Source organism: Nesoenas mayeri (genome assembly GCF_963082525.1).
Source record: "Nesoenas mayeri genome assembly, chromosome: 2".
Classification (NCBI taxonomy): Eukaryota; Metazoa; Chordata; class Aves; order Columbiformes; family Columbidae; genus Nesoenas; species Nesoenas mayeri.
Genome location: NC_137543.1, coordinates 90914198 through 90939464, shown reverse-complemented (window position 1 = coordinate 90939464; position 25267 = coordinate 90914198). Strand labels below are relative to the sequence as shown.

General features: G+C 38.7%; 1 protein-coding gene across 1 annotated transcript in view; it reads right to left on the bottom strand.

Moving 5' to 3' along the window:
• Window positions 1–25267, bottom strand: part of FARS2 (phenylalanyl-tRNA synthetase 2, mitochondrial) — a 262800-nt gene that overhangs the window by 174484 nt on the left and 63049 nt on the right. The window contains exons 2-4 of the mRNA XM_080338684.1: window positions 22419–23054; window positions 13158–13317; window positions 4882–5013 (exon numbers count right to left, since the gene is read on the bottom strand). Of these exons, the coding sequence (XP_080194810.1) occupies window positions 4882–5013; window positions 13158–13317; window positions 22419–23036 (910 nt within the window). The 5' untranslated portion in view covers window positions 23037–23054. The remainder of the gene's footprint in view (window positions 1–4881; window positions 5014–13157; window positions 13318–22418; window positions 23055–25267) is intronic.

The window sequence follows — 25267 nt, the reverse complement described above, 5'->3', positions numbered from 1 at the left end:
GGAGCATATCAGGGAAGGATCAGCATACCCATTCCTGTTCTACTCTTCTCTAGGCACCTGCTTGGGATTGCCATCATGATACAGGGATGTCCCAGACTTTGGTTTGATCAAGTGTGCCACCCTTAGGTTATTTTCTTGCATGCCTCAGGAGTTCAAAAACTCATGAGAAGTCTTAACAAAAAAATTATGGAATTGTGTTTCATAGGGTTTTTTTTGTTGTTGTAGTTGGGTCATTTTGTTTGTTTTTAAATTTTGTTTCTGTTTGCTGTTTTTTTTGGGGGGAGGAGGGGTTGTTTGTTTGGGGTTTTGGTTTGTTTTTAAATGATTGGGGTTTACAGCCTCTTGGTTTTGAGGTAAACTTTAGTTCAATTTTCTCACTTCCGTCCCCAGCCAACATATTCTGCAACACTGAGCACTGAGAACATTGCCATTGATTTCAGTCAGGAAAGGATCACACCGCAACTGCTTCCAATTTCACAAGTACTAAGCAACACTACATGATCACAGCCCTTGAGTAAGCAATGTCCTGTATTCAAAGGTTTGAATCATATAACTCACACAGACCAGGGAACTTTGACACCTACCAATGAACACCAGCTTTGCAAATCTTGGATAACAAACTCTCAAAGCACCAAAACAAATACCTTATATGCTGTTAATTGATACTGGCTCTACCGAACCATAAAATTTCCTTGTATCCTCATCATGGACCTGAAAGTGAGAGCACTTGCCTCTATATTGTAGAGTTTCTATATTTTTCCAGTGTTAACCAGAATAAAAATTTCTCTTCTTTATATCAAAATTCATATATAACATTCTGATACAATTTAAGATTAAAAACAAAGTACACAAAAACAGAAAGTTAAAAAGTACAATAAGATTTTATACTTCTTATTGAACATGGATTATAATAGTGATCTTCCTTGTTCAGATTGTAACAAATAATTGATCTAGTTTAGCACCATCAGCCTTAGGGGGATATGTAACATCATTCCTTACAATATAGTGCATCTCTGCAGTAGTGCATTTTATTTCAACAATTACATAAAAACACTATTACAGGGTTTGTTTTTCTTTTAAAAACAGCAACTATCACTGGTAGTAAATAACATCGTATTCTCTGCGTTGTTAGTAGTAGGAGAAGATCTTCCTGAATGCAAACAACTATTAAAAAATACTCAATAGCTGGATTGGCTATTATCAATTCTTTGGATTGGACTGGATTGGCCTTTATCAATTCTTATTTGCTCTTCCACACATCAAGAGAACAGAAACCTTGTTTGGTGTTAATGCGGAAAATCTGAATGGTTCAGAAGACTGGATCATTTCCACTACCAAGTGAATGATGGAAAATGGGGCTATCTGTCCCTCCCTGGGCAAATCCTCATCTGGTTTAACATTTTCAGAATGTGACATTTCAAGGGTGAGATAGAGCACTAGGGAAGTCCATGCACAATAAAGTTGCAACAAAAAGTGCCGCTTTGTTCTACTGCCTCTCCTATCTGAGTTCTTTATGAAAAAAAAATCTGTGCTAAAGCATCCTGGCTGTTCAAATTATACCCATAATAGATAACCAGGCACACCCAAATTCTGCTTTGAGTGATCATTTCTGATTGCCTCACAAACCAGTCTTTTATATTCAACCAATAACACACAAAACAAAGGGACTTCAGCATTTTGAAGGTAAAAGCTCTCTTCTTTTCCCTCAGGAAAAATCTTGTCTTATGGAAGGAAAAGCAATGCCTGCCAGAAAACATTACGTTTCAGAAATACATATTTTAATAGTCACTATCAAGCAAAAAATCCCTATAAAACAAAAAATACTAGAAATGTTATAGACTGTATTAAAAAAAAAAAAAAACAACAATTTCTACAAACTCATCAGTTTCTTCTCCAGTTTTTAATACGTAAGCTGTGCAGTACACCCTGAAAAGATCTTTCTGTATTTGTCTGGTGAACTGGCACACCGCGAGTGAAATATTTCTTCAGTACCAGCTTAGCCAGCCAAAAAATTCATAAGATTTCTCCTTTTCATTCAGTCCTACCGAGTTGTTTTCTGGTAGAGCCCTTGAAGAGATTGAGACAAGAATGGGAAACCTGTAGTGCCTCATCTAGACATCTGGTAAAGAAGACGGACAAGAGCATCTGGGTTTAGGTGGCACTACTTACTACCTCATCAGAGGGCACAGGTCTGTGGTGGGAACCAGTGTACTGAGGTTAGATGGTTTCATGTTGGGCAATGGGATACTTAGCAGTAGTTAAGGAATTTCATTATCAGTAAACAAATTGTAGGGATTAAAAACAAAACAAAAAAAAACGAAACAAAAGAAAACAAAAAACAAACCTTAGGTTTTTTTTTTTTTTTCTGAGTAGTTCACCTCAATTACTTTTGCCTGGAAATATCCATTGACCGAAAATAACACTGCCTCCTATGAAGATGAACAAGCAGTATTTAGAACAAAAGGAACAAAGACACAAGCCTCCCTCACAGGGTTGAATTATGTTCCTATTCCTTGCTCTTCTGCACTGGTTTAAAATGGAAGGCTTTAAAACTGAAACTTTGGTGTTTCAAATAAATTTAGGGGCATGGGACCAGGGTAAGCAATGTCCATTTATCATGGATACTGGAGGTATTAAGGATATTCTAAAAGTAAAAAACAAACAAACACACAAAACCTGTTTAAAAACTATTGCTGTTCGAATGTGGGATGGCTTTGGAAGGCATGGCAGTTCTGCTAGCAAAAAAAAGGTGGAGCTAGAAAAGAAAAGTTTCAACCCTCATCCTTCCCCATGGAGAATCTCATTTCTAGACTTGTGGATTTTCAATTTTGGGCGAAAGCAGCTTGCTGCCATGACACACTCTATGGGTTAGTAATAGCAAATTTGGCTTCAGCATAAACAGAGGCAAGTTGGCATGCCAGGACCCTACTGGGGTTTTAAATCATTACAAAAGATGACTAACAAAGAACACTCTGAGCAACAGTAGCCCGGGAAGACTGATGTTTGACTCCATACCTGGATTAAAATGTGAACTACCTTGTCCTCATTGTTACTTTAAACCAAACAAGCTAATCCTTAGCTACCATAATTATTAGCTACACTTTCTTCTTCACTAGTGGTGAACAGATTCCATGTTGAGATACATTAGCCTCAGCTTTTGTAGCCAAGTGTTTTTGCAGAGCTACTGAGGGAGCAGAAAAACAAAACTGTGGCTACATAAAGTGCAATTCTCTGTAAATGAAGTGAAAAATTATTGGCACTTCCACAACTCAGTTAGCACCCTTTAAAAATATCTTGCTAATAAAATGAAATAACACCTATTTTTGCTTGTTTTAATTATACAAATCTGAAAGTGATTCAAAAGCTAGACTTGAGTTACTAAATTCATGAGTTCTTGCAAGATTAGAATTACAATAAATAGTTGGGAGTGTTTTGGTGTAGAAGGGATATAATTTTGAAGACTATAATTCAGAAAGGTGAAAAAGACCTGAAGCAGAGTAAATTGAAAACACTGACCGTTGTAGAAACCATTGGTGTTTCATGCACATACATTCTCATGCATAAACCAATATATACAGTAATTGTTTTGAGGCCATAGTTCAAGTTTTCTCACACACATTAAAGGAACGTAAACATTAAGAATTGAGCAACATAAATTTTTCAAGACCGCTTGGTGATTAGTGTGTTATATCTGAAAGAAATAATATTGCACAGTAGTCTTTTACTTCTGAGGCTGATCAGAAGCTGTATTACTCTCTTTACCACACAACAAACAGAATAACTTGAGAAAAGACACTAGCATAAACCATTAACCTATTGGGGAGAAACTCCAGAAGAGGATTTATCTTTTTAAGAGGAAAACGATCACATTAAAATACATGCAAACTTAGAGGAAAACAATCGGTGCCAAGTAACTGGGGCCAAAATTAAGCCATTCATAGTTACCATACTTGGACTTCAACAGAAAGAATTTTGAGTACATGAAAATACAACAATAGTTTAGGAAAACAACTGCAAAAAAAATTGATGGATTATAACTGGTTTATCTGAAAGTACACTTGTGAGAATTAAACAGATCAATTCCAAAAGGCTCCCATACCTAATAAATAGTACTGGAAAACACTGAATGACAGAGGTCTGAGCACGTGCAGTCTGCCCTGCACTTACAAAGAATTGTCTGTTCTCAGTTTATAAAAAACAAACATGTAAAATTCTCTCTATAATAATAATGAGAAAAAAACCCCATCAATTTATCTTCACCTTCCTTTGTATTTATGTGTAAGTTTTAGAAAGCAAAACCATCAGGTAACATTGTTCTGTAATAATTTCAATTAAAACAAATAATGTTGCTTTTAATGCAGTTTACCACCTCATAAAGAATTAACCTGAGGAGAAAAGAAACAAAACCAAAAGCAACTTACCATTCACTCAGCAACCAAACAGCAATATGAAAGACATCACATTCCTCTTTATACACTTTAAAAATACAGGGGCACTCTGGTATTCCAAATATTACGGGATGCCATTTGCTTACGATACTTTTTAATCATAACTATGAATGCACTTGACATCTCTTGGAAGAGAAAAATAACCGCACGCTCTAATCCGTCAGCTTCTCTTTTAAAGCTGGCATCCGTCTGTCTCCTTACCGCACAAAATAAAAGGCAAGCTTTCTGTTTACACGCTCCAGATCGCTCAATTCCTACACTCAAATCACAGCATGCAAGGGCTGCGTTCCACCAGAGGACTGTTTGTGGTGGCAGCCAGGAACAGAGATGTCTTCTCGCACCAGGGGAGAAGGGGCCACTTCAGACTGTGAAGCTGATTGAGCTGGAAGTGTTTGCTAATAGAGATGTCAATGAAGTAAAGGAGTTTCAGTACCTGAGTTAACTAGCTGTTGCTCCATGACCCCGCAGCCCAGGACCTCCAGCCATTCTCCTTGGAAGTTGATCTCCATCTCAAAGGAAGGGTGAGTAAATGGGAAGTAGCAGTCTACCCATCTGACTTGCAGTCCTGTAGCAGCGTTTAACAAGACAAAAACAAACAAACAATGCTCCATGCTTAAAAGGCCATCCCTCCAATCATCTGTAAAACTTGCCCTTCAACTAATGACATCAATTACAGCAATCCACAGAAAATGAATAGCAAAAAAACTAATTTACAACACTTGTGCAAGGTGATAAATCTTAAAACTTGTGGAAAAAAATGATCGTGTCTTCTCTAATATCAAAAACACTTTGTGCAATTCAAGCACCCTTTGAAACCAAATCAATCATTTGTCTAACTCTAGCAACCACCTGACATCGCACAAAAATGGGCCAAGATCATGGGAAAGTCAGTAATTTCGTTATTCTTTGTACCAGGAAAAGGGATTTTTTTCCTCAGAGGAAAAATTAAGTCTTTACTTTTTACTTAGTATCATGCAGATCAGCTAGCTACTTTTTTTTTATCAGAACCTACTTAAAACACAGAGCTATTCTTTCTTTATGTGTTTAAATATGAAAGTTAAAAATAGATATTGAAACAAACAAATATAAATATATATAGAACCTGCTTTAGCAGGTGGGTTGGACTAGATGATCTCCAGAGCTCCCTTACAACCCCAACCATTCTGTGATTCGGTGATATACGGAGTTGTTCATACATTATTAAGGTTTGCTATAGACCAACACACATGGAGTACTCTGGATCCAGGAGACAAGAGTTTAACTTTTGTGTGAACGTGAAGGGTAAGAGGAAGGTGTCCCTGGGTAACTTTCCCTCCTCCCCAGCCCAGCACCTCTGTGGGTGCCCCTGAGCAGAGCAAGGAGACCCCCGGCACCTCAGAGCAGTGGAGCCAGAAGAAGACAAGGTCTACAGGGCCGTGGATAAAGAGGGTGTTGTCAAAGCCCTTGTTATTACCATAGAATCATTTTGGTTGGAAGAGATCCCCAGGATCATTGAGTCCAAACATAACATACCTCTGGCACTAAACCATATCCCTAAGAACATAACTTATATGTCTTTTAAACACCTCCGGGGATAGTGACTCAACCACTTCCCTGGGCAGCCTGTTCCAGTGCCTGACAACCCTTTCTGTGAAGAATTTTTTCCTAATATCCGATCTAAACCTCCCCTGGGACAATCTGAGGCCATTTCCTCTTGTCCTGTCACTTGCTACTTGGGAGAAGAGACCAACCCCGTCCATGCTACAACCTCCTTTCAGGTAGCTGCAGACAGCAATCAGGTCTCCCCTCAGCCTCCTTTTCTCCAGGCCAAACAGCCCCAGTTCCCTCAGCTGCTCCTCATCAGACTTGTGCTCCAGACCCTTCACCAGCTTTGTCACCCTCCTCTGCACTCTCTCCAGCACCTCAATGTCTTTCTTATGATGATGGGCCCAAAACTGAACTCAGGATTCAAGGTGTGGCCTCAGCAGTGCCGAGTACAGGGGGACAATCGCTTCCCTAGTCCTGCTGACCACACTATTCCTGATACAAGTCAGGATTATATTTGATGAGTTTTAGTTCTTGTTATCATCTACACAAAATAATATTTTTTTCTCTGTTAGGGAAAAAAAAGTCTCAGAAAAATGAACTATAAAAACTTAGAGGAAAATTGAACTGTGAATCCTGTGGGGTAATGCTTTAACCCCAAGCCCATTTTTCACTTCAGTTGAGCCAAATGCTAACGAGCATTAGGATCATTAACAACCAGGCAGGTCCAGTGTTGAAAACAAGGGGCACAGCAAAGGTTGTTTGGATGATGGCAACTGGTTTGATTTTCAGGTTTTTTGGTTTTGTTTCATAAAAGGAACTTAAAACATGAAATGGCACGATTTATATTGAGAGTTTTTTCAAATTAAAATGTTTTCTGTAGCCTCAAGGATTAGAGTTTCTTTGATTACTTCTGAAACATTGAATGTGGCTACAGAAACAGAAATAATAAGTTACAACAAAAGCATATATACATAGCCAAAACATAAAACATCTAATAGAGAAAGATAACTTCTCTGGATACTATGATCTTTCAAAAGGAGAGGCAGGTTTCAAAACAAACATGCTGGTAACTCTAGATTTTCTTTTTCCTCTTGAAAATCAATCTCAGAAAGTTATATTAATGATAAAAAAAAGTATTTTGACAGTTTTACACACAGAACTCAGAGAAATGGAAGTATCAGCAATTATCACTCATAACAGTACTGTGACTTACAGCAATCACTTAATTGGTTTTTTTTGTCTACATAATGTTTTAAAAAATTACATAGACGAAAAAAGTAACATGCATACAACAGTATTGTGTGCAGAAAACATTTTTTTATTTCCCAATCTTGGTACGAATGCATTTTTAATCCCAAAGCTGTACAGTTCTGCATTCACTGTAAAGCCATGCACATATAAAATATCTTCATTTAGCTTGCAAAATTTGCAACTGCAGCAAGAATTACATTGAATATTCATGTAGTTTCATGTTCAGTAACAACATTCAGTTAATGGTATCTTTTTAATCCTCTGACTACTTCAAAATGAAGCTCGGGGAGGAGGGGGAAAGGGTTTCTTTGCTTTTTGTTCTTAATTAAAATAACTTTTAAAGGGTATAAACAAGAATTTAAAGCTTTTTTAAATTTTGAATTTTAATGCACATTAGTACTTAAGAGGCATTTGTTTTAAATGCAAATAAGATGACAGACAAAAATCTGAATTAAAAATAAATCACAATGAAGAAACAACTCTCCCCTTCATTCTGTTGTCTAAATTAATAGTTAATCCCATATACCACAATAATTTTATTCATACAATAGCCAGGACAACTGGGAATACCTCTGTGGTTTACATCCAACTGTTCTTTCAGACTTTCGGCTCGGGAAGACTTTACGAAAAAGTAGAGGATGCTCAGCCTTTGGCAAGATTAAGCCTTCTAACTTCATTTCTATAGATTGTCACAGAATAAATGGGTACATTTATTATTCAGATACAAAATATTGTCTTGGAGCTCAATAAATTCCCAAGGAATAAAGGGCATTGCTCACACTCAGCAAATTAAACTACTGAAGACTTAAAAGGATTACAAAGATTAGGCTTTCTGTAATACTACAGAATTTACCTGATTACTCCTAATTTATTTCTTCACATACAGCCTAGAAATACTGGCAAAAATGAACTTTTCTAGAAATTTTAGGAGTCCAAGAGATGCATAACTGTCTTAAAACACAAGGGGCACATAAGAGAGGACAATGCTGAATCTCACCTAGGACTGATCACTAGATACAAACTCAGTAATTTCCCTTGTTCAAAGAGATGATTTATATTAGCGAAGGACACCTGCTCATTTCACAGGGTTCACAGGAGTCCTTCCAGTGGGTACGTGTCTATTAGTAACTTACATGTCACATCTCCAATGAGTAAGGAAAAAGTGAATAGCTATTGTTATTTCTGAGTACTGAATCCAGGTAAGGAATTGATCGTACCTTCCATTTAAAAGTAACGATGTTATCAGATATTAAGCTAAACAAGTATCTGCCAGTGCTAGCCTAATTGAGTCTCATAATGAAAAAGGCTTGACCAAGGGTACTAAAAAAGAAAGAAAGAAAAAAAAAACACATTAAAGCAGCCTATTGCTCTGCTACAACACAGAAGCAACAAAGACAGAGACCCAGATGGTCCTCGCTGACCAGAAATTCTCTTTGTTACTGTGAGGATTATTTTTAGAGAAGGAGTCTATGGAAGAAAAAGGAGAAGGGCGCAGGAGGTGCTGGGGAGCACAGAAGGTATCAAGTCGTGGCCACTTGAGGGGTGTGTTGATTTTTAAGTGCTCTGCACCTCATTGCTTCAGCTAATTCATCTTGCAGCAGACAGGAGCTGCTGTCCATAGACCTATGTTAGCTCGCATTGTTATTAGCCAGACCATTATGTCCTCAATAAATTATTACCTTTTTTTTTAAACTCCTTACACTCATAGATGGCCATGCACTCAAAAGAGGTCTCAGTACAACAGAGTTAAGAAGAAGAAAGACAGAACAACGTGTTTAATTGAAAAGACATACAGTGTCTGCTCAGTGAGAACCAGCAGAGGCAGAAGCATTGGCCAAAGCACAGCATTACTCCTCCTGCCTTCTCTTACCAGTGGCTACAAATTGGGTAGATAAACATGGGACAGCAGTGAATTTTGGACCATTAATGTAAAAGCAACAAACTGCAGAACCAGCACACTTTTTTTTCTATTTGCTATAGTAAAATTACTTCTGAATCTCTCAGGGTGCAGAAAGCTTCTGGCAAACTACAGAAGGGCTAAGAAAGAAGTGGAGTTGGACTGACCATCTTTCTCAGGAACCCTAGGCTAGCTAGCCTTGGAAAGCCTGGTTGCAAGGTAACTAAAACAAGACAGAACAGACATCCTGCACTGACATATCTGCATGTGGAGATGGAGGGTAATTGACGAGGGGGTTTTAAAGAGTATGCACCACATCTGGCAGTAATACAAGAAAATTAAGAGAGGCAATCTCTAGGCGTAGTATCAGAAATAGCTTCTTGACAGCAAGAACTCACGAAAGCAACAGTAAGACCATCACTTGTAGAATGCAAAATCAGACATGGCATACCACTAGAAAATGTCATTGAAAGAACCATCTTGCTTTGTCAAGTATTTAAAACAATGTATTGCATGCTCCAGATCTTTTTCCCAATTCTAATATTCATTTTTCCTTTACCCACTAGCAAATCCAGAAGGAAATAAAAAAAACAAACCTTAGGAATAAATGTAGGTGCATATTTTTACAAAGTCTTTGACCTTCCTTGTGACAACCTAGTGATCTCCAGGTAACTTTTGTTATGTTGTTTACTGGCATGTACAGTCAACATTTAAAGTATCCAGATAGTGTGGGGATAAGTCAGGTAAAGCAAAATTGGCTCATTAAATATTATGGAAACTTAATCTTGTGCAATACATACCTGAATTACAAAAAAAACCCAACATAAATCAAAAATCAAAAAAACAATCTGTCATCAGCCTGATGTGGTCAATTCACAGAGAAGCACTGCGGAAGCTGGGCTAGCCAAGTCCAGGACTTCAGGCCCAAGCTACTTCATGCAAAACTAAATGGCATGTCCGTCCATTCACAGTGGACTTAACCTGCAATCCAAACAACCTGCCTATGAATAACAGTTGACTGTATAGCAATGCAACATTTCAGTAGCTTACCGCAGCTATGATCACTCTCTCCTGATAGAAAAGATGTGCAACTTCACTGCAATATTCTGCTGACAACAGAGGCTGTAAAGAATACAACTGATGTGAAGTATAAAAGGAATGAAATTTTTGCTTTTAACAGAACATGAGGCCTTATGAAATATCCACAAGAAGGAAAATACAGATTTTTTTTTTTTCCAAGAGCAATAAATGCAGTAAAATACATTGTAACGTTTAAGCTACAAGAGTTGAGACAAAAAAAATAATCAGAAGTATTGTGTAAAATAGAGAGTAAAATGAAAGTTAAAAGGTGACAGCTGTCAAAAGACAAATTTAATTCAATTATGTGTGCCCCAGGTCACTTGCACTGCAACCACCTCATATGTCTAGTGCCTAGCATGAAGTTTGCTTCTTTGAATATTACCTTCCTGTTTGTATTGACAGCTTACAAGAAGATCAAGAAGGTGAAGGGGAAAGAGTGTCACATTTCCATGAACGGAAGGGAAAAAGAAAAAGAGAGATAATTAAATTTAAATCCTTATCTGTATCTTGTCTTTGTATTTCAGTGCAAATATTGGGGGCATAGAAACAGAAAATCCCTACAGTAAGACAGCACCTACTTTCACTCTGTAGGTTTACAATCATTTAAGAAGATATTTTTAATGTTTTTCTAGCTACTGTGTGGACTGCAGGAGAACGAGCAGTAGCTACGGTACTGAAGCTTAAACTGCAGCATCTGTCAACAGTTAGAGAAGGATGTCACTGCAGTCTCAGATATCACTAATAACTCCTAGAAACTGCTCACTTTAAACAACATCCTCAGCATCTGAGGTTAATCTAAAAATATCTTTCTTACTATTACTCACTTTGATCCTAATTTTGTATGTTTCAAAAGGCCACTGTTAAGTAAAATACAACCACGAGAAAAACTGAACTCAGGAACTTAAAAAAAAAAATTTCTCCAGGAGTAATAGAACAAAAACCGGGAAAAGTTTTGCTTGCTGTAAATTCAACTTTAGAATTTCAAGAAAATATTCAAGCAGTCATGTATAGGACTTGCTACCATTATCAATCCACTCTTGGAACTCCTGTTTTAAATTCAGGGGCCATCTCAAAAGATCTTTGAAAGCAGCCAGCATACCCTATGCATTCTGATACTATCCAGTGCTTCCTCAACAGAAAAATGAATCAGTTGAGAGGAGCAGCCTCCTTGCCAGGAAACAGCATTAAAGTAGCAATTTTGACATAGGCCATTTGTAAATTCAGGTCCTGAAACTGAAAGGAGGTATGTCCAAGGAGAAGATATTTAATTTGTATACACAGACATTCATTACTGTAGCACCGTGTTCTGGATTTAGTAGGAGAAGAATGTTGATAACACATTGATGGTTTGTTTGTTGCCAGGTAGTCAAGGACTTTTGAGTTTCCCATGTGCCAGGTGCACAAGAAGCTGGGAGGGAGTAAAGGCAGGAGAGCTGACCCAAGCTGTCCAAAGGGGTATTCCACACCATGTGACATCATGCTCAGTATATAATCTGCATTTACCCAGGGTGTAATTACTGCTGCTCAGGAACTAATGGGGCTACTGGGTCACAGTGGTGAGCAATCACATTGTACATCACTCATTTTGTATATCTTGTTATTACTATTTTCACTTATTTTTATCTCACATTAAACTGTTCTTATCTCAACCCATACGTTTTTTTTCCTTTCCGATTTTCTCCCCCAACCCACTTGGAGGGGATGGGATCCACGAGCAGCTACGCAGTTCTAGTTGCCAGCTAGGGTTAAACCACAACAATTACCCTTCCTCATTCCACTCCAAGTACCAAACAACAATTATTTTTCAGCTTGGTGTGAACTTGGCACACACCATCTCTCCTCAGCTGCACGGTTTAATTTATTTGCACAAGGCAAATGCCCAAAGCACTTTATGTGTGTATGCAGCAAAGTAGCACAGGCACATACAAACCCCGTCCCTTCTCCTGTCCATCTCCATGCTGCCAGCGTGACGAGTGATCATTCCCTGCACCCTCCCAGACAATTCAACACAGTGTTGAATCACCGTGCACCAGTATTTAGGAAAACAAAGAGAGGAGCGTGTGTGGCCTCTTGGGCTGTGCTCAATAAATTTATAAGGTGTGAATATATAACAGCATTAAAGAACAATCACATATAAATACAGGTTACAGCTGAAAGGTCAATCAATAGCCAGTTACTCTGACATTAAAAGACGCTGGGGTGGAACTCTGACCAAACTTAAGACAAAAATGGAATAGTAAAGAATGTGAACCTGGTGAGACCACATCTGGAATATTGTGTCCAGTTCTGGGCCCCTCAGTTCAAGAAGGACAGGGAACTGCTGGAGAGGGTCCAGCGCAGAGCCACCAAGATGAGTAAGGGAGTGGAGCATCTCCCTTATGAGGAAAGGCTGAGGGAGCTGGGTCTCTTTATCTTGGAGAAGAAGAGACTGAGGGGTGACCTCATTAATGTTTACAAATACATAAAGGGTGAGTGTCATGAGGATGGAGCCAGGCTCTTCTCGGTGACAACCAACAGTAGGACAAGGGGTAATGGGTTCAAACTGGAACACAAGAGGTTCCACTTAAATTTGAGAAGAAACTTCTCAGTGAGGGTGACAGAGCACTGGAACAGGCTGCCCAGTGGGGTTGTGGAGTCTCCTACTCTGGAGACATTCAAAACCCGCCTGGACACATTCCTGTGTAACCTCATCTGGGTGTTCCTGATCCAGCAGGGGGATTGGACCGGATGATCTTTCAAGATTCCTTCCAATGCCTAACACTCTGTGATTCTGTGATTCTGTGAATGAAAACTCCTAAAATCACTGTAAGAAAAAAACCCATGTGGCTCTTCCAGCATACCAGCTGTCAACATCATACCTAAGCCTCCTATTTTTATTATACAGCAAGATGTTTCCCAAAAGTCTGGATGCCTACAGACATCAGCAGTCTAGGAAGGAAGGTGCAAGAACCTACCATCACCAAAGACGTGAGTCATGAGCTTTGTGAGCACTTGCTTCAGGTTGAACTCCACCAGCTTCACTGCCTCCATAGTGTGGCACTCTTGCTTGTGTGCAGTGCGATGGCCTTGCTCAAACAGCTGTAAGCCTTCACCATCTTTAATGTTGGAGAACAACTAGAACAAAACCACAAAAAACATCAGTGTTTTGCATCAATGACTCTCTGAATGAAAACAGAGAATGAAGTTCTACGGATTTAAGTGGGAATCTTACCTGCTAAATCTGCACCCTGAAAAATAAATGTAAAGACTGATTTTATACAAGTTATGTTCACTAAACACAGAGATAAATCATTACAAGAACAGAAATATTAAAAAAATATTTGTTTTATTTCTGTACCATATTTTCAAACAATATGATTAGCTACAGAAAAATATTAATTTATAAAGGAAACAGATAATTTTTTTCTGATTCTGTTCCTTTGGAAGTTAACAGGCAGAACAAAGTACTCTATAGCATATATGTAAATTGTATCCTAAAAACTACAACACACAATGGCATTTACCAAATCTTCAACTTTCTTTGCTAAATGAATTTTAAAAAGCTGTAATCAAATTAACTTCAAACCACAAGCAAACAAACGAACACAAAACCACCACAAAACCCACCACAACAACAAACCAACCAAAAAAACTTGGCAGTTTAATGAGACCTTAAGCTGCCTATATTTGATTAATCTTGGGTACAGTTTGTTCATTTAAGGACTACCGTTTTCCTGCAGTTTCCCACACACAGCACCTTTCTGTGTACAGGAATTTAGTCTATGGGGAATTTAGGGATGCATCGTCTTGGTCTGGGGTTTCCAGACAAATTACCAAGTGCAGGGGCAGGCTGTATGTGGGATGTGACAGACTCACTCTTCATGCAGAGGCTGCTCCCCACCACATCTGCTTCAAGTTGAAGATTTCTGTTTCCTGTACAATCCCATCTGTTTCTGGCCAGGTGATCCTGGACAGATATATCAGCAAATCTACATTCTCTCAGAGAGACCAATAAAACACTCTCACTAAGCCATGTCATCGGAGGCTCTGTGTCTTGAGGAGAAAGCAGGCAGTTTTACACTCTAAAGGGTAATTTTTATTGGAAATCCTTAAAGCTGTACAAAACCCAACTCTTTTAAGTCTGGAGGACAGGGAAAATTCATTGTGACAGTGTTTCTAGTGCCCTTTCTTACCCCTCCTCCTCCGCTTCCCCATAGTCAAGTAAGCGGACCCGGAGGGAGAAAAGACACATTGAGATTTTCTTCACATTAAGCCTCCCAGCGTAACTAGCTCTTACTCAGGGAGATGCCACGAACAGTGTGTAGCCTTAACAACTCACGGACGCCCACAGAAGTTGTTTTAATTGCAGCTTGATGCCTTCAGAGCACTAAATGCTCTAAAGAAAGTTCAAGTGCACCTCTGGTAGCCAACAAATGCTGGGCACAATTCAGACTAGCTTCTAGCGTGTTTCAGATAGACATAATGCATGCAGAAGGAGTCTGAGTTTAGGTAGCACACAAACTAGCAGCATAATGGATTGAGAGAATAAAAAAAAAATCCCATCAGTAGCATTTAACTTTGCATTGCTAGTCAGGAGGAGATTTGATTGGCAGATTGAGAAAACACTAAGTTAATCTCTTTAGTGTGCTGCAGAAAAATACAAAATAAAAAAGGGGACAGAGAAATACTGAATAAAACTATTATCCATCATTTCAACAAAAATGCCTTTACTAATCAAAAGGCAGCAGCTTGACAAAACTAGGTATTACACTTTTAAATAGCAGATTCTTTATTCAAGGGCTCACTTGAAAGATTAAACTCGTTTCTTCCTACTGGCATTGTTTCTGCACTGGCTGGAAGAACCAGATGATATCCACCCCATCACTAATTGCTGTCAGTGGGGCAGACCAGACATCCAACTTGTGGTTTTGAAAGTCACGGGGTATTCACAGAGGCCAGTGCCAGCCTTGGGAGGGTAATCGCCTTAGGTTCACTGGGTGGTCAATGGACAGACACAGGCTTCCTCACACAGGAACCTGGAGCGGCTAAATTAGGTTCCTGCTCTGAACTACTCTCTACAGGTAGGTATTTTTCCTTTCTGTTGACTGAAAAGACTACCCTCAGTAAGCCAGAAACACCCCTCAAGTCACAGAGATTTTCCCCTTTTGGACTAGAATACACTGTATTTACACGTTAGAAGATGTATTTGTTATTTTGCCCATCAGCAGTATTTGAGGACATGAAACTCTCTTCTTCCTTCTCCCCCCTCATTCTACCCCTCTCCACCCAGCTTAAAACTGGTTCCTCAGGCTATTGCAAGGAACAGATAGTCTGGACACTGCCTTTAAAATACAGCATTTGTATCAACAAGTACACAGAGGTACTTTTTCTTAGCACTGTATTATTTCTGAAATGTTGATACTGCAATTACTGCCTGGAGCAAAATTCTGGTTTAGTGGATTGTATCAGATGTGGCATTAAAATACATGCAAGCGCCGTTAGAATAAATACATTTAGTCATAGTGCAGCCGTCTAACCTGTCTGTCTCTTCATCCTGCCAAACCTACCATATGCACCATCTCCCTCCCCGTGCCAGGACAAGTGTCTGTGCAGTGGTGCACTGAGCCAGGCTGGGACATGGACCTGGGTCAGAAGTGACCCCGCAGAAGGGAAGAAACTGAAGGGGGTGAAAACAGCTCAGCTTGGTGACAAATTATCAGCATACTGGTGGCACAAGAGACGTGCTGGCACAAGGGACTTTTGGTACAGGTGTGAATTTACGCCAGTTTGCACAGGCTGTGAAAGCGCAGACTTATAGGCGAGTCCCCAAAAGAAGGGTAGTGGAAAGGACAGTCCCCCCTTACAGTGAGGCATTGAGAGGCACCTTGGTATTCTCCACAAAGGCTCCATCAGCTCATGTCAACTCCAGCACAGCTGTGGATGGGTTATACTGAGAAAAAAGATGCCTTACAGTTATATTAATATTTATTCCCTTCTTTCCATTCACTGACATTGCTATGTCAATATGAACAGCTTTAAACTGATATACTAGTTTCACTATTACAATGATTGAACTGTGCTAAGTACACGTCTTGGATCAGAAACACTTTAACATTTCTATATACATAAAGCCAGGAAAGTCAAAGCTTGAATAAAATGAAGAACCACCTACAGTCACTCCTTTTTCATATCAGTTCTTCTCAAGCACATATCTGAAGAAATGGTGAAAAAAAAAAATCTAAGAGTCTTGCATAAAACACTGACACATCAAAGATATCACAATTTCATGTAGACTTATTCCTTCAGTGCAAGCTAAAATAAAATGCCCTGTCTTATTGTATTGAATATGATCAGTCATTACTACTACTAGAAAAGAAATTCCCTGTAGCCAGATATTGAGCACCCATGTATCTGCCTAGTGTAAGAACAAGATTTTTTTTTTTTAAGTGAAGGTGTGCAAAACACTGAATATTGTGTTGTCATGCATAAGTCCCAAAAATATAATAATTACCAGGAGTTATTAACATATCTGATTGATGCTGTATTACAAAGGAGAAGGCAGAAAGGAATCAAAGTGACCTTATCATGCGGCATGAAATTTACTCACGAGTCAGCTCATAATACGAATAAAGTCAAATTTGGTAACACGTAGTGGCCAGAAGATACTGGGCTTTAACTGGACAAATACAAACAGTGCTATGCCCCTTTAAAAGCATTTCCCAGTATTTCTCAACCTGGCATGGAAGGCAGAACTCACATGAGAGATTTCCACACAGACCTCAACATTTCTTCAGTCCCTTGACAGACTTTTTTTAATCTCACATCACTTCATTATCCATACACTTAGGATTCTGTCCAAGATTAAGTGTCTCTTTACAGGACTGCATTCATAGTAGGTTTCAGATCAGAAAGATCTGTAACTAAATCCTGTCTTTCCACAATGCACTCATGTATGCTTCCTGCCAGTCACGCATAGGCCAGCACTTAAGATAATGAATACGTAATGTTTGTGTACTTTACTCACAGACAAACCAGCACTTAAGACGAGCTCTACATGAGGATCTGCATGTGGCAGCACTCGACCTCGCCACACCAAATACATTCTGACTCTCTGGCCCTGATGACTATCCCTATAAATAAACAAAGAGCTGAATTCTAAATGCACTCACAAATAGCAAACCATTTCCACAACATTTTTAGTGTGCTGTAACACTCAAACGATGGATCAGGAATGATGAAGATGATGCCGCTTGAAGATGGCTCATCATAAAGAAAACCTAATGCCAGACCTAATCAGCTGCCAAGAGGATGAAACTTGTGAACCTGCAACCCCGTCCAGGCAGTTTCATGTGCCAAAGAGATACAGAGCCCATCATCCATATGACAGAATGCTCTTTGCTGCATAGCGATAAGCATTGGTTTTGGGAGAAATGGCAAAAATCACTACAAGTAACAAGGCTTGCAGAGTGGTCATCTTTAATTTCTGGATCCTTCAGTTTTCAGTCCTCCAATTACAGCAAGAAAAGTTATTTCTGTTTGCATTTTTTTAACCTAATCAAAGCGTTTCCTGAAAATAAACAGTAAACCATCACCATGTTTAAGGGAAAAGTATACATATGCTTTGAAACTGCAAAGAAAAAGCAACATTGCTACACAGATATAAGTTATAACGAGACATATATGATAGGACTCTTCTGTGGTAATAGGAGTTTCTTTATTTTTAAGCCCTCTAGACTTCCCAAATACCCTTGTAGATATTTGCTCTTTTTTTTTTTTTCCCTGCACATTTTACATACTGACTTGAATGGATTTAACTACTTTATTCTGAACAGCATTTTTTAGCTGGATGAGACACAAACTATCACAAAGTTTGAAAAAATATTTTCTAAAAATTCTTTGAAATAAAAGATGTACTAGTGGCTTCCAAACTTTCCAGACCACAGACGACTGTGAAAATCTCATAGACCTTCTGATACCCTTTCCTGTCAAATTTTCAACTTAAAAATAACAAAATACGATGTGGATCCTCAGACCAGTGAAGCTCTACTTATTATGGCACGATTTATGCACCACAACTTGGAAAACAGTGAATAATACAATGTTCACAACTCGGGTAGTCATCCATGAGAGTGAAGTCAGTTCCACCTGAACTAGCCAGGCCCTTTATTCATAACGCTCATTCCAACTTGAGGAATAAATTCATGTCAGGATACTCTAGCAAAGTAGAACACAGAATCATTTTGGTTGGAAGAGACTCTCAGGATCATCCAGTCCAACCACAGTCTAACTCTACCATGTCCCTAAATGGTTTGGGGCTTTAACCAGGGCAGTAAGTTTTTTACACCTTTAACAAGTTGGCCCCAGTGAGGCAGCATTTCCACCTCAGGCTCCTTGGGACTGATTAATTGCTCACAACCAGCATCTCAACCACCATCCCAGAGGCAGCAGCACCTGAAACCCGATGTGATGCACGCTGCTTATTGAGCTGGGTGTCTCACCAAATGCACGCAGCCTGCACCACTTCCCATGCCCCCCTGTGCTTAAAATGCAGCTACAGCAACTGCTGGCACACAGTGGTATTACCAAGAGAGGGCACAAGCATTGATCCAGGTAGGGAGATATGTGGTAGATGTCCATCCTAAGTAAAAGAAAAAACCAAACAAACAAAAACAAAACTATTTTGTTATTTCCCACTTACAGAAGAAAGCTGCATGGATCTCCACTTTGATACTATTATCTCAAAGCATCCAGGCAATCCCAAATTCCCTGACTCACTTATGTTCTTGCATGGCAGGAGATCAATGCCCTCAGTCAGAGGAATTGACACACCGACCCATGACTCTCCACGTCCATCTCATGTGGCTGCCAAGTCAGTGATTCCTTCTCACACAAGCCTTAATCCTCACCAGCTGAGGCACTGAAGAGCATCATCCGAATTGGAAGAAACACACAGAAAAGGGGATTTCCAGAGGCTTATTTCAGGGGTTTGTATCACCCCTGGATGAGCTGCTCCCTACCCTCAAGTCGCAGAGGACTAAGAACAGAACCTTTCCTAGGCCACTTAAGACTTCTAAAATATTTGTTCCACGATGCCCAGCTAAACATTGCTGTTATGACTCCCAGTTCTATACACATATAATCTCACACATACTGTAAATGCTTCAAACCACTCTATCTAATAGGCTGCTCCTTGGAAGACCATGTATTTATTTAATTTCCTTTACATTTGAGGAGAAAAAAATGTGACTGAAGACAGCAAGGCGCTTTCTTTTGATACAACATCAGAACAGAAACACAGTGTCCAAAGCAAACCTAATGACACCAGTCTTGCAAGTCAAAACCTTGGATGACATTCACTGATTAAAAAAAAAGATAAGTATATAAAACCAAAACCAAAACCATTTAAATGTAGGACAAAGATATATTCCTACTACATCTTCACAGTCTCCCTATATATAGTTTTCAGATGTTAGCACAAACAAGCCTGGTGAGACCATCAGTTCTCCATCTGAATAATCTGGTATTGGCCTCTATTGGAACAAGGTTACTAAATTAGAGGAGCAATTCCTATGTTTTCACATCTGTTCCCCTTAAAATTTATGTATAATTCATTACAGACTATAAAATACCTTATGAACTCTCCTTCCAATGTGTAAACATCGTTGTCAACTGGAAAATGGTCTGCGATACCATTGGGTTTGTATTGGCTCCCTCTGCTGGCTAAAAGGCACAAAGTGTTACCTCGCTGAGATTTTGTTATAAACTGTGGGAAGTAAAGAACTAGGGAGACCACTGAATAGCACAGAAATCATTCCTTTATAATCCATCTAGGAGAGCCTGCCAGTTCAAACCTGACTACAGCAGTATCAATATTGCCAACCCAAAGGATCAAACAAAGAAAAAAAGCCATACACAATAGGAGGCAAAAAAATCCATATGGCCTTTAGAATGAAAAAAAGGCATGCTGGAGGGAGAAAATACAAAAGAAATACCATTTGAGGGTAATATTTAAGAAAAACTGTTTATTTTATCACCAGAATTTTGAAGTAAATTGGGTAAGCTACTTTTGGCACTGGTTTTATCTATCCATATTAATCAGTTTCTAACTCTTCCTCATATTACATTCAGGTAATAATTATGTGAAATATCTTAAAATATACTGAGAATATGTTTAAACAGACTTCCATATCTTCTTCAATAGCAGCCCAAGAACATTTTTTAAAAGTTTAAGGGAAATTTCAGCATGAGTTATTTTAGCAATGAGTTAGTTTGGAAGATGGAAATTTCTTTATTACTTCAACATCTGCACTCACACTAAGCTGCAGAAAAGCATCAGTTGCCTGACCATCTTCAAATTATGAACAGTGACCAGTGAAATTTCAGAATTACATGTTCTTTTTTTTTCCACAAGGCTCTTACAATGATGACTGTAAGAAGTTTTACGCATTGCAAGAATCTATCAGTATTTAATCTGCCACTGAAGCAAAAAAAAGATGCTTTAGATCATGTTCGCATTTAGCACTTACGCACATTGCCCAACAAACAAAATTTTACACAGTGTGCACTATATCACTATTCTTTCTTCATCAGTCTAGAAAGCTGAGTGGACTTTGATTCCACAGAGAGACAGATACATTTTCCAGCACACAACTAGCTTCAAATTAATCAGATATTAACATTCTCCAATAACATCTCAATCATTTTCTTGGGGAAAAAGGGAGAAGAAGAAACAAGAAATCTACAATGCCATGAATCAGATTGTTATACCTTGTGTATTTCTAGCTAGAATATATGAGTGAACAATGTCTTAGGGGGTATACTCATTAACAATCATTTCAATAATTAGATCAATCACACCTAAGTTTGCAGAAATTCCATTCTGCAAAAGTGTAGATGTTATAATTTTGTAGCAGATAAAAGCTTTCCATTTGAATGCCTGAACTCCTCCTCAAGTATAAAATTTGTCATGAACATAAAACGTTAAGAAGTGGCATTTTCATAATGTAGTATTGTACCCTTTTCTCTTGCACATACCCTGGCTGTATACATAAACAGGCCAATGGGAAAGGAACAGCAAACAAACAAGACTGGATAAATCTGCAAGATTTCCATTTCCTGGTTTCCAAAGAAGCGGTCACAGGCTGTATTTGACACCACACAGCTCCCAGGACATCTGCAGAGGCCGGTATGTTTTCCAAGTGGAAGAAGCCGTGGCCCCGTGGGGTGGGAAACAGCAGTGCAGACAGCATGAACCCTTCCCACCAGTGAGAAAAGCAGTGCTCTACAATCATCCTATTTCTCCCTCAGGCATCCAAACCTCATCAGGCTTCTCTGCCAAGCTCCTGTCACCCATTGGCAACCACAATAAGAACGGTCTACATCCCAGTATTATTAGAATAAGCTAGCTGCAGTTATAGAAATGTGAATTTGGCAGTATTGCTACAAGCATACACAAATACAAATCAATTACTATTTGGAAAACAAACTGGCTTATATTTACCACTGATCAATGATACAGCAGAATACTTAATGACACTCAAGCATCTGTAGAACATGCAAGCTGTGCCAACAAAATATAGAAACTCAAGAGCCCGGGACATCTACCTAGAGCTCTTCAGCTGATGCCTCTGGACTCTGACAAGGTTACTGTGTGTGTATCACACACCCATAGCTGTCAGCTGCAACAGATGCATCCTTTAATGCAGCCTTAGGATGGGATGAAGAATGGAACAATTAATTTAAAAAGACATTCATTTACAGAAGGTTGGAGCTATTAAAAGAAAAAAGATGACAATATAAACTGTACTCTGGATCTAGCTGCAGCAACTCACATCCATAAGTCCTTCAAGTATTAATACGATAAAGTTTTTGGTAAAGTGACCTCACCAGAAGAGACTTGTGATAGACCTAGAATTGAATTGTGCAGGTCATCAGCTGAGCAAGCTGTTTCCTTTCAGAAAATGTTTTATCTTGCTAGCTTTCAAGAATATTATCTTTCCATTTTTTCCACATTTTTGGGGGGAAGTTTAGAGTTGTGTTCAAATTCAACATTTTCCACCTATGCTTTTCCCAAATTAAAAGTATTATTACATGATCAATCACTTGATCTTTATCAATGTAAAACACATGTTTTATGCTGCTGTAACATGTTTACGTGAATGCACTTTTGCTTACAGCAAATACAAGATCATGCAACTTGCCCAAAATCTCTTTCACCCCAACTAGAGAATTCCTACCTCGTGACAGGAGAAGAGCCGAACTCCTTCCATCTGATGGAAGACTGGGTAGTGGGTGTTATCAATGGTATCACGGCGGTAGACATCTCCCACTGCCAGAAAGGCGTCTAGGCCAGAGTGTATCAAGTCCCACTGATGAGCTGATGTATGTGCTCTTAGCATGTGATCACGATTCAAGTAATAGTTATCCTCTTTTCTTCTGCTGGCGTGGTTTTGAGGAATAAGCAAGCTATCAAAATTCTGCTGTACTGTAACTACTGGAGAAAGACCGTCATAGACAGAAAAGAGCGGAGTCCCACGGCGTCCTGTATATTGTTTGTAAAAGTGGTCCTTCACTTGCTCCTTGATTAGCCACAAAGGGTGATGCTTTTTGTTGTGCAAGTTCTTCCCTACCTTGGAAAGAATCTTCTCTGTGACATTGCTGTAGTCATCCTGAGGATAAGCTTTACCAAGCAGTTCCACAGTATTTGAGCATGACGTGTTGACAGCAAAATCTGAAGGTACAGACTTGGATGAAGAATGCCTTGAATGGGTGGGAATTCCTCTTACCTTTACTTTTGGTGATAAAGCTGTTTTAGAATACTTAGCTACTCTCATGAATTTCCAGAGCATTGCCATTGCAAACTCTTGGATGATCTAGGAAAAGAAAAAAAAAATTAAAAATTTTTAAAAGTTAGGAACTGCAATCTTGCTGCAGGAATTCCTAGTATCTCAGGGATAAGTGACATCCAAATGTCTACTTGATTGATATGACAAAGATCCCATTGTCAATCACTATTTTGATTTCAGAGGAGGCAAAATATCCTTGTGATCAAACTTCAGCTAGAATATCTTATTCAATTATCAATTTTCTGCATGACTGCGTCAGTATTAATGACTCCAGACCCAGCCTTAACCCCATTCCAGATACTGCTTCTCTTTGCAGCTGAATAAACATCAGGTGTTCTTTGAAACTATCTTTCATCTGGTTAAAATATGAGGCAATAACTGAATACTACTTATGAGAAATTCAGAAATTTAACAACGCCCCTTGGCAGTCAGGGACTTGCTTATAGTAAAAACCCAAGCGTTAACTTATTGCTGTATCATCTCTCCACATTAGCAGAAGCTACGGAACACATTCCACATCAACAAGATGCATGTGGCACCCACTACGCAATCGCCACTAATTCTTACTTAATGTCAAACAAAAACAGTTTAACCTTTTAAACCACTGAACCACCGCGGAAAAACAGATGGCCAGACCACAAGGCATATATTTATACATAAACAGCTTATTAAGTTCACATATGAATATTGCACAAGATTCACAGCAAAGGCTCCACATAGTCAGAACCAACATTAGCATTTTGGGATGAGCATAAAACTCCTTTTCCGTATCTTCTCAGAATGGCCATTTTCATGGCTTCCACCACTGTACCAGACAGGGAGGCTCCCCAAATATCAGGAAGGTGAAGAAGTGATAAGGTTCTGAAAGATGTCTGAACTGAACAACTTGTTTCCTACCATCTTTACACCTCTGCCTTGTTTGCAAAGAGGCTTCGTGCTTCACGTGTACACAGCTGCATTACTTTCCAGTGTTCAAAGGAATAAATTCCAAAACCAAAGAGTTTTGTGGATCACGAGCCCACTTCACTCCAAATGCATAAGGTGAATCTGAGATGCAAAATCACTTGAAAATCTATAGTTGAGCTTCACAAATATTAGTATAGGTTCCAGTAAAATAACTAAGTATTACAATTTGTTTATTACGGAATAAGAAAACATAGGCATTAGAAGATAAGTGACTGGGGAAAGGCATCTGCTCCAAACAACAAACTGGTTTGTATTTCTCTATGAACCAAGAAATCCAGAGCCACAGGTTTCCTGGGTGAAAGAATTTCCCATGAAAGGGAAGACAGGACATAAGTAATGAATAGACCACAGTCTTCAAAGGATAGATTTCTATTTTTACACTAGGCTAGCTTTCCATGGAAACATAAGAGAAGCAAGTGTGAAAAAAGAACAAACAAGCTAAAATTATTTTTCATACTCCGAAGCTCGAAAAATACATATACAAATGGAACAGACATATTCTAGAATGTAGAGTCCCCAAAAAACAGATCTGTAAAAGGTAACAGGTATGTTCATATTTGGCTTCCTTTTGTCTGGCTTACACCTGCATGTTCTCCATAGGTCTATTTCCTGAAGTAATTGTATCTCAATAAATCAAAATAAAGGCAAGTTGAGTAGTCAGAAATTAAATTTGGCAGGGCAGTATAAGTTTACTAAATATAAGTTTTAATCATTTTCCTGGTTGATTATCGTAAGAAAAAAGAGTAGCTACAACTTTTATCGAGTTTTGAAACTTTTCAGAAGGACTATTTTTTTTTAAGAGCTTGCCAAACTATTTCACCAAATTAGTTCTTGGCCATTGTTGATAAGATTCTTCCACAAATGAATTCACACACACCCACCAAAAACCCCTCTGACACAGACTAAATGAGGGATAGCCTTAAATTTTGAAAAGAGGCTCAATTTTCCCCAAACATACGCTATCCTTCATAGAAAGTGAGTTCTCATTTTCAAACAGCTGCTTGAAATACCCAGTTCTAGTCAGATAATGAATTCAGCTTCCCTTAAGTAAATATCACCATCTGCCCATACATTTATTTTTCTAAAAAATTTGATTCAAAACTTATACAACTGTAATGTATGAAGAACTCTCATGACAATCGCAAGTCTCGTGATGTTTGCTGCTTTCCTAAATGCTATTCCTCTGAGAATAGGACAACCATATAAGAAGTTTAACTTTCATATAAACAGTTCTTCTCATGATTTTAACTTTACAGAAAAATAAATTAGAACAT